General features: G+C 42.0%; 1 protein-coding gene across 1 annotated transcript in view; it reads right to left on the reverse strand.

Annotated features, from left to right (window-relative positions):
- The window catches only part of NTNG1 (netrin G1), a gene marked incomplete at its 3' end in the record, with an annotated part of 91956 nt that extends 87677 nt beyond the window's left edge, over nucleotides 1-4279 (reverse strand). Inside the window, exon 1 of the mRNA XM_010286546.1 lies at nucleotides 4034-4279. Coding sequence (XP_010284848.1) covers nucleotides 4034-4279 — 246 coding nt within the window. The remainder of the gene's footprint in view (nucleotides 1-4033) is intronic.
- Nucleotides 4280-10121: the final 5842 nt, after the last annotated feature.

Here is a 10121-nt window from a genome sequence, read left to right on the forward strand (position 1 = left end):
TGCCAAATGCTCAAAGTTGGTGAATTGCAGACTGACAGGAACAATCACGCTGGCTCAAATGCCGTGACTGTCCCATCCAACTCTGACTGACAAAGGACGGCCAAATTTCCTTGAAGGAATGCCACAGAAAGCAGATGTGCATCATCTGCCAGCATGCGTGCCTCACTCTAAGCAGATAGAGATTGCTTGAAAACGTACAGGAAAGCCAGAGGTGACCGGTCAGCCCCCTCTGCAGGGGGCTGGTTATCCTGCAGGCAGGACGAGTACTCCCTGTTGGGGAAGGATGCTGTCACATCCTCCTTACAGACACACGCAACTCCACAGCCAGAAACTGTGAGCGTTCACTGCTCTAAGCCATTCGTTTGTTTACATTTTTCTTTCATGCATCTCTCCTCTCAAGCAAATTCCTTTCCTAAGCCTTAAAAATCTTGAGCGACTTTAAAAATGATGAGATTTTAAAGAAATAATGATTTGGAGGGCTATTTCTTTGGCTTCTGCTTTTTGAGGTTCTCAGTTTCATCTTCAAATTTTTCTCAGCAACCAGAAGGACTAAGAAAACAAAGATCATGTTTTAAATGAAAGCTGAGAATCTCACATAATCATAGGACTCCAGGGGCTTGAGGTTTCAGAACAATCTCATGAGTTGTCAATACTGAATGTCACCAGAAACTATAATGTTATTCTCAGAATAGATTACATAAAAGCAATTGTGGGGTAGTTTTCCTGCTGCATATTCCCTGTAATACCTACAGGTGCTGTCCTCGAGGGACAACCCCAAGGTACTTACAAGTAGTGGGCTGCCATGTGCTGGGTTTAGCTGCCAACTAGAGGAGTCTTGCATTTTGCAACAAATCTGCATGTGCAAAACCTCGTTTTTTGGTCTGTCATCTAAACAAGGTCTCTGAGTAAAATTCCATGGGGAATATTCAGAAATTAGTAGGAGGCAAATTTTACCATTAACTGCCCGTCTCCCCTGTATTGCATATGCTTGCGTGCACTGCAATGCACGACTGCATTGTGTGTTACTGCAGACTACTATCATCTCCCTCTCACAGGCTGCCTTAGATTTTACCATCATCTCCCAGCACAACTTGGGTGAATCTCTTAGTCTGGTTGTGTTTCAGGGATATAATCTATACTGCACTGATAGCTGACACAGACTCAACAGCTAGAACCTGAGTCCTTATAGTCTGTGGTGAACAGAAAGTTACTAAGCCTGATCTGAGAACTGATAGGGAAGAAAACAGGAGGCCGCTTCAACCTCCTCCTCTTCCTGCAGAGCAGGTGCAGCTGTTTGGTACCCTTCCTTATCGTTAGGATATCTGAAAGGACCCTGATCTCCAAGGAATTACCAAAAGGCAGTTTAGCATTAACCTGATTTCAGTAACAGAACACTGGTACATAGGTTTAGCATGCAAATATCCAACACCCACAACAATAAAACCAAGCATCTGTATAAGTCAGTTTGGCACTTCACTGTGCTGAAAAGAAACCTTTGGATCGCTGTCATTTTAAATTTGAGATTTTTTTAGTGTGAGAACGTGCCTAACAGGAATGCACTCTTTTCCATTGCCCACCTTCTCCAAGTATATCAGTGCTATCTTAACTCACTCTCTAAAACTAAAAATGAACACAAAAGTAAAAGATATCATCGGGAAATGCCAAAGGCTCAGCCCTAAAAATATGTTAAACCTCATTTTGAAGGAAATGTGTAATTTCTACATGTAGCTATAGATACAGCTACAGATAGACATGAAGCATTTCATGAAACATGAAGGATGAGAGTGCTCTGCTGCTGTGCGTGTCAAATGTTTCTGTCAGCTTCCCAACGTTTAAAGTCAAGCAATTACCAACGCATATCGGAATATAGTGTACAATGTACATCTATACTGAAAGCAAATACAACAGTTTATCATGTAGGAGTAAGTCACTCTACACTCACGTCACTAAATACACCGCCTCATTGTGCATGCTCCCTCTCCCCAGTTCTTCCTCTTTCTCTAGTTCTTGTGTCAGGATTCTGGTGGCCTTCTGCATCTCAAGGGCTTAAGCAGCAGGTGAGCTACAGCTGTAACCTCAGGTCATTCCCAAGCAAATTTTCAGTCCCATTGCAGCATCAAGGACTTTGCTAGGTCAAACGTTTTCAGGGGGAGTTCTAGCACCATTTTTAATACTTAGATTCTAATCAAAATGTCTGTTTGTTTTTTGTTTAAAATCATTATTGTAACTAGAAAGTGGGCTAATAACAAAGGCATTCAGAAACTTAAATTACTCTAAGACAGGAACTGCAGCAACGTTAAGCTGCACTAAAAGGAAGAAACAAGTTTTGCTGAGCAGTTTCTTTTGCATTAAAAGAACAACTTGGCAACGTTTAGCTGCACTAAAAGGAAGAAAAGTTTTGCCGAGCAGTTTCTTTTGCATTAAAAGAACAACTTTTCTAATTCACTACATGATGAGTTACTGAACGTCCCTGATTGAGGTGTAAATCACAGCTATTACTATTTTGCAGAGAAAATACTTTTGAAGATAAAGAAAAAAGAAAAAGACCCTATTACATGGGGCACGTTCTTTTGTTTGTTTTTGAACAGTGGCTGCTTTGAAGCTGCTTGGTGGTTTAGAGTGACAAAGCCATGTCAGAAGAGATGGATTAGTGGGCAGAGAGCAAGCGATGCAGTCAGAGGTTCACAGTGAATGTAATTTATTGACGTAGCTCCACAATTTATCACGTGGCTATTACCATAATGTATGTGGGAAGCAGCTGCATGCGTGCACATAATGCCCTAAATGTAATGTATGTGTGGTTGGACCTGAACTCCTTACAGAACCGTAGTGGATGAAAATGATACCATAAGGCATTTAAAAGCAAATTTCCTTCCTGTGGGGATGCTGTCATACAGCAATGATGATTTGTACATAGGCAAATAAATATCTTGTAGACTTTCTCAGTTATGATAACCTCACTTACCAGAATTCATTGGCTTTTCAAATCCAAATTGTGTAGGTAATGTGATGTATGTTTCCAGTGCTTTATTAATAGAGGTAAGTACATATGTTTTGCATCTCAAACTCACATTTTCTAGTCAAGGAATAGTATATTTTCCACTCAATATTTAACATAAATATTCAGTGGCAAAGAAAATGAATTCTCCATGTTTGTGAGGAGAAACAAGTTACCTACGAGTTGAAAATTTCCTTTAACTCAAACGACCTCTTACAGCACGATCTATCAAACTCTTAGGAGCAGCACAGATGTAAAAAGTTGATATATATAGTGTCTGCCTGGCTTCTCATACCTGTACAATTATTTACCAAGCCCAACATTTCTAAAACTATTCTCTAATTTTAGGAGCACCTAAATTAAGGAGCTTGATTTTGGTCTCTTTTAGTTGGCTTGAATGCCTACAGTTTCAGTTAAAGAAGAAAGCTGTCAGTAGTTGGTAGAGTTGGCCCCAACCTGAAGGTGTTCCTTGCCGCGCTGTCCATACACGCAGGTATGGACCTGCTGGTATGCACCTGCTGCGTGCGGTAGCAAGGCTCCAGAAATGCTGCCCGCAGCTGCGTGGGTTTGCTGCAAAAACTCCACGAGCCCAGCTCCCACCACCACTTTTTAAGCATCAGCAGTTTTAGTTTCTAACAACAGTCTCATGTTTGGAAATTATGCTGAATTGTACCAAGCAATGATGCTTTCAGGCGACCATATTGGAACCAATTTACTCAAGTCTTTTGTGATCCAGGCAAATGCACCCCAGCTATGGGTTAGCGCACTAAGAGTTTTATGCTGCTTTCTTTTAAGTCATCAAAAGCTGACCTAGAGAGACACTGAATTCAGACAAAGTCAAGTTAGGTCCCCATAAGAACATCTCATTTCCCAGCTTAAGTACTGCTCAGCATTTTGTTTGGCAGAACCTTTCACATTTGGACTATGATGCAGATTTTCTTGGATAATTACATGTGCACTATAGGGCTTCCATTTTGAAGCCATCTATCCCAAATACATACCTACTAATTATGCAAAATTAAAAGCTTGCCTTACCATTGCACAGAAAGTCTCAGGAGGATCTCCACATGTTATGTCTGGGGGATCCAGAGTCACTTTGACATATTTGATCATGTCTCTGGCTTCTGGCTGGCAGGCCATGTAATCCCATACTTTTCCTTCTTCTGTGTAAATCTGAGTCTTACATACGTCATAGTGTCCCCACACGGAAGGGTAGTGCTGCATCACGGAGGATACGGTAACCCAGAGGGCGTGAAGTGACAGGAATCTTGACAAATACATTTCTAATTCCTTTTATGTCACCTTTGTAAAGATGCTTAGCAATGGCGTATGTGCAATCTATAGATTATACATATATGTACATATACATGTATATATTTTATAAAATAGGTTCCAACTCAAACGTGAAGCGTTAGGATTGGGTGTTTGTTTCACTAAGTTGAAGACTTTGGTAGAAGCCACCCAGACCCCGATGACAGCCTTTCACAGCAATGTAGTGCTTGTCCTTTGTCTTGTAACTGATCTGTCAGGGCTTCTCATAAAAGATGTCCAATAGCAGATAATAATTTGTGAAGTTGCGGGTCTTCAGCTACACTGTCGATAAACCTGAGTGATCTTCTGTGTTCGGGGCTCGCAGGGGATGCCCAGACGCACTGATAAATCGGTATCCGAAGAAAAAGGATGAGTGTCTACAGGCTGGTGTCTGTTTCCCATCAATCTTTTCTTTTCCTCTGGCACCAGCACCCTTTTAGAAACAATAAGAGTTAGAGTTATTGTCCAAGAATCAATTCATTACAAAATATATGATATGTTGACATTTTGGAGGTTTGATGCAATATAAAGCAAATTGGTATAATATGGATAACCTTTACTGCGGGTGCTGTGCTGGAATGAACAAGCTACCAAAATTATTCATAGGGAAAAGTATTTTGACATGAAGGATTTAACTCTTCTCTAACAAAGACAGATTTGTAACGTTCCAGGGGAGTTACAGGTTTCTGCTTCCAAAACTGTATTTTCAGCTTAGCAAAACTGGCGAGCAAACTACCAAATGCAACCATTGCCCAGATCGTGCAGGCAGGCAGGCAGGGGAGCAGGCAGCAGCAGGAAGGCTCTTTTATTGAAGTGACACAGAGATGGGTATCAAGGCTACCAAGTGCTGAGTCTGGCAAGAGGACCTCAGCAAGCTCCAAAAGCCTCATGCATTTCTTAGATTTGATTTTTTTTTTTTCAAAGGGTAACAAAGATATTGCAAGCACATGTCCATTGCCTTGAAATTTCTCATTAGCATTGGAAGAGCTTGGCACCTTTTTTTTCCCCTTTGAACTATGATTTCCTGATCACACTGATGAAGACAATGGTTCATTTGTAACTTACTATAAGGATGCTTTCCCCCTCTGTTATGGCAGTCCAGGTTTGGGTATGGGTGCACCTGTGTGTTCAGCGTTTATCTCATAGCAGATAGATCCCCTCTCCTCTCTTCAGAAAGCAACTAGAAATTCCCTTGGTTTGTATCACCTCAATCATATTATTGCAGGTATGAAATCCTAGAATATTATCACAATGACTTAAAATATACGTTTGCTAAAAAACACAGGTAAAAATACAAATTATGTATGAGGGAAACTGCAAAGACGGAGTAAGTTCCCTTAACACAGACAGGGAAAACCAAGGCTAGGAATTCCAGCTCCTTTCTCTCAGCTCGTGCCAGCCGAGGACAGGGACCCTGGGTGCTGGGCTCTCCTGCAGGAGGAGGGTGCCAGCCAGCCACCGCAGCACCTCTGCACTCTTTTTGTCTGGATGCTAAAATCTAAGCAAACTCGTCAGACAGATGTTAAGAAACAACCGTAAGTCACCGTTTTCTGCAGCCTGCTTTGCTTGTTCCCAGTTTTAAATTATGCCCAGTGTCATGAACCTTCCTATGCCCCAAAACCACGGGAAGTGGTACGTGACTTGGTGGGCTCCTTAGCACGTCACTTTGGTAATATGCATTTTCAAAACTTATCTTCAAAGCTATTCGCCAACAGCCTCCCTATATTTAAATAATGCTTCATTTTAAACTGAGCTAAACTACAGACACGATGAAATGCCAACAGATGGTTGAATTGTGTTTCCATAGCAAAGTAATTTACAATAATTGCCGTATGGACGTAAATGCAATTTTCCATTATATTCGTTTTATCAACTGTTACCATACAACTCTCATATTTTATCAGAATATGCAGCGAATATCTGAATTTTCATGCAATAACAATTCTCAATTAGTTCAAATATATTTAAGCTTCAAATCTGAATTTGACACAAAAGCAGAAATATCTAAGACCAAATTAAAATTAAATCCTTAAGAAACACTGCTTTTTAGGTGACCTTACATCCTCTTTTGTTTTCAGTCAGAATGTTTACTTATTATCTTGGAATTCAGTAATTCAGAGAACACTTTCCATGTCATTCTAAAGACACCTCATACTCTTTCCCTCTAGTCCTTTCCAACATATTTTACTATTTTGTAGGGGAAAAACACCCCCCATAGCTTAGAACAGTCATTATACAAAAGGGAAACAACTGCTCTGCTAAAAAAGGAGCCAATTTATTTTAAATTTGTGACAAATCAAAACATACTCTGTACTGGAGAAGGCTTGGTCACAGCTGGAATAAACAGTAGGTGAATAACACGTTTCTGTGTAGAAGTAAGTTGTTACTCAGTTTAATTATCCTTAGACTACAAGCCTGTATATTCAGGCAAAAATAGATTTGTTTGCTTTAATATTTTCCTTGCTAGCTCTTCAGTTACCTGTAACCTTTTATAACTGCTGAGACTCAGATCTACTAATAAACAAGACTAGACAGGACTAAAATAATGTGAAGCAAGCCACTACCTTAACACATTGTGCTAAAATACTTCCATATAACGAATTCTCATTAAAGGAAGCCACAGTCATAATGACGGTCGTTACACAGAATTATAGACTATAACATCGATCGAATTTAGTGCAGTGACAAGGAAAAAGTGCAGAGGAGTGCAAGACATCCGAGCATTAGGCAGCTGTAGCAGTGTACGACAGACATTCCTGACAAGAAGCAGCCAATTATAGCTTAAATTTCTGGCATATAACCAGTTCTGATTAATAGTTTTCCATTACATTACAGACATATTATTAATGTATTAAAAATGTCAAGCTTTGGCAAGAACTAATACGGCATGGCTCAGTTAGTCTGCAATATCTTCTTTTAATGAGCTTCCATTGATACAGAGAAAGATATTGACCAAAGCACATTAAGGATCATGTGCGGAGCGCTGCCGGGGTTTTTCTGACGGAGCTGTATGATTTGTCTTGCTTATATTTATTCCTGCAGAGTCACTCACAATATGCATTCTACATTTCAGTGCTCTATTGCTAAGGACATATCTACTTGAATTATTCTGTAAAAAAATGTTTAGAATAACATTTCTGAAGTTTACAGCAGTACCAGTCTCATAACACTAAGCCTCTACCTGTGGGCAACACAAAGCAATGTTTTTTTGTCCCCAAATGCCTGTGCATTTGACCTTGCAAAAGAGCAATCAAACAAATCGGGAATAGCTGATGTCTGGTGCCCTGATCCCCTGCACCCCGCGGTGCTCTGCCAGTCGCACACCCTGCGTGCTGGGGCCCGTGGGGGTGGCAAAGAGGGAGCAGAGCCCTTACTGACTGAGGGCGAGGGAACGGCGACCTGCTGAAAGGACATCAGCTGATGTATGCAAAGCCTCCAGAGCACGCCGCTCCTCGAGGTCTCCTTTGTGGGGCGACAGCAGTATGAGCTGCAGGACGTTTTGGGCCTTGAACGTTCCCATGTGCCACAGCCTCTGCAATATGGAAAACACCTTGAGGCACCCGGGAGGCAACGGTGCTGAAGGCCACTTCTGCTGTCTGCGCCTTCCCCCAGAGCACCGCTCCGTCTGCAAAGTGCTGGGCGTTCAGGCCACAGCGAGTACGCCGCAGCCCTTTGAGGAGAACGGCACGCAGCTGACCCCCAGACTAAAGCCAGCTGCGAAGGCGGCTCTGAGCACTCACATCCCTTTCCAGGTGGGCAAGTCACACCTCACACGGTGTTTTAATTCTGCAGCCTGAGCAGATACCCCCGTCACAAACCTGCTAAAATGCTTCTCGGCAGAACCGGTGCCAATGCAGAACTTCAGATCTTGTCAGGGGTTGTTAGCAAACACTCCTCCTCTGCCTCCTTCCATCACCGCGAAAATCCACGCCCTTCCCCAAATACCTCCCTCCGCACGAACCACGTCGGCTGGACGCCCTGCACCAGCTCCCTGCAGGGAAGTCGCTCTGCGAACCATGCGGGTGGGCTCGGGGCCTCCCTCTTTGGCAAACAGCAGGTCCACGAAGGAGGCAATAAAACAACAAGCGATCGCCCCTCGCTCAGACCGTGCATTTGATGAAGTGTACGCTGCCGCCGCGCACCCGTAGGAGCGAGAGCCAAACCCAGTTGTTACAATGCACGGCAGCCTGAGGGGAACCGGCTAAAATCATTAAGCAAGGCAAGGAGTGCTGGCTGTCACCCCCCAGCACCGGCACCTGCAGAACAGTTTTTTTCCAAACGAAATATGTTTTAAGTTTGTATCCCTAACAGCTTCAGCAGACGAACGTATCTAATCGAGCTCAGGTAAAAAGATCCTTTGTGTCCACTCCAGTTATTAATTGCTTAAAGACAATTTAGGGCACATGAAATAATGTGTATTACAAAACAGGACTAATCCTCCCACCTGCAACTTACATTTAATAAAACCCAAGTGTTTTATACCTTACTACACCTAGACGACTTGAGAACCTGGTACATATAAAGCTCCGATATCTAAAAAAAGCCAATCACCCAACCCCTTTTATAAATGCAAAATTATTCATCTATGCAAAAAGAAAGGAACCTGTATTTAACGATTTAAGACACACTCTCTATCAATACTCGTATGAAATACAGTATATTCCAAACAACTGCTGTGGTGCCTTTGCCCTCAAATGCTGCTCCAAACAAAGTTTAGGTTCTATTTTTATCCAGCTTATTTAACTATTTAGCAGAAAAAAAAATTTCTTTGCCTCAGGAGAAATTTAAAATGTCAATACTTAATGGCTGATGAAAATAAAATACAGCGTTCTGCTACCAAAAAACTGGGATTCAGCACTATACTTAAAATATTTATAGTTTTCCCACATCATTCTTTGCTGAGTGACACCCCGCTCTACTGCTGCCATTACTTGCTGGGTATCATCGGTTGTCAGCATATGGAGTAAAAGCACTTCAGCTATTTAAATTTTAGAGCCTTCGTAGGTAGCTGCTTTAAGTTCTTCCTCTAGAATCTTTATGATTGTGGCCTATTGCCTTAAATATCTCTGCACCTAGCATCAATCTGTTCTGCAAGTTTTTCCTCTCAGAATTTAAGTTAGTATCTGGGGAGGTTGCAGGGGTTTTGGTCATTTTTTTTCTCCCTCAGGCAGTTATCTGGGGTACAGGTGTAAGCTGATGGCTTTCTAACTCCAAGTTCTCAGCCTCAAAACTGAATGAAAATGAATGCCTACTGAACCTTGAATTTGTTCTGTGCTATCACCAGATTTTACATACGTAGCTAGAAAGTTGGTGCCACTTCTTATCAGTGTCACAGGGCTGAGGGTTGATGGCAAAGTCCACGACTCCATGAGAATATCGCCACTAACTGCTGGAGACTCTCTGGTAAACATCCTTTAAAGCTCCAAACATATGCCAGAAATCAACATTTTTCTTTTTCCAAATAAAAACAAATGAACAAACCAACCAAAAACCCCACACACAGAAAAAAAAAAAAACAAGCCAGGGAAAGTTCTACTGTGGTTTTCTTCACTTCGATGGGCTGCCCAGGCCACAGCTTCTCATCCTCAACCGCATTGTCCTTAGGCAAGACAGTGATTTATTCCCTCTTTAAAAGCATCTCCACCGTTTGTTTCACTCACTGTCTCTGCAAACATCTCCGCAGAAGTGAGGATGGCTCCTAGCACATCGGATCCGGAATATCGAGAAGTTGATTGCAGAACAATAGAAGCGTACTCAGCAGGGGCCGAAAACGCACCAACTTTGAGAGTACACAAGCATTTGTTCTATCGGG

Source organism: Phaethon lepturus, unplaced genomic scaffold (assembly GCF_000687285.1).
Source record: "Phaethon lepturus isolate BGI_N335 unplaced genomic scaffold, ASM68728v1 scaffold1640, whole genome shotgun sequence".
In the NCBI taxonomy this organism is placed as follows: Eukaryota; Metazoa; Chordata; class Aves; order Phaethontiformes; family Phaethontidae; genus Phaethon; species Phaethon lepturus.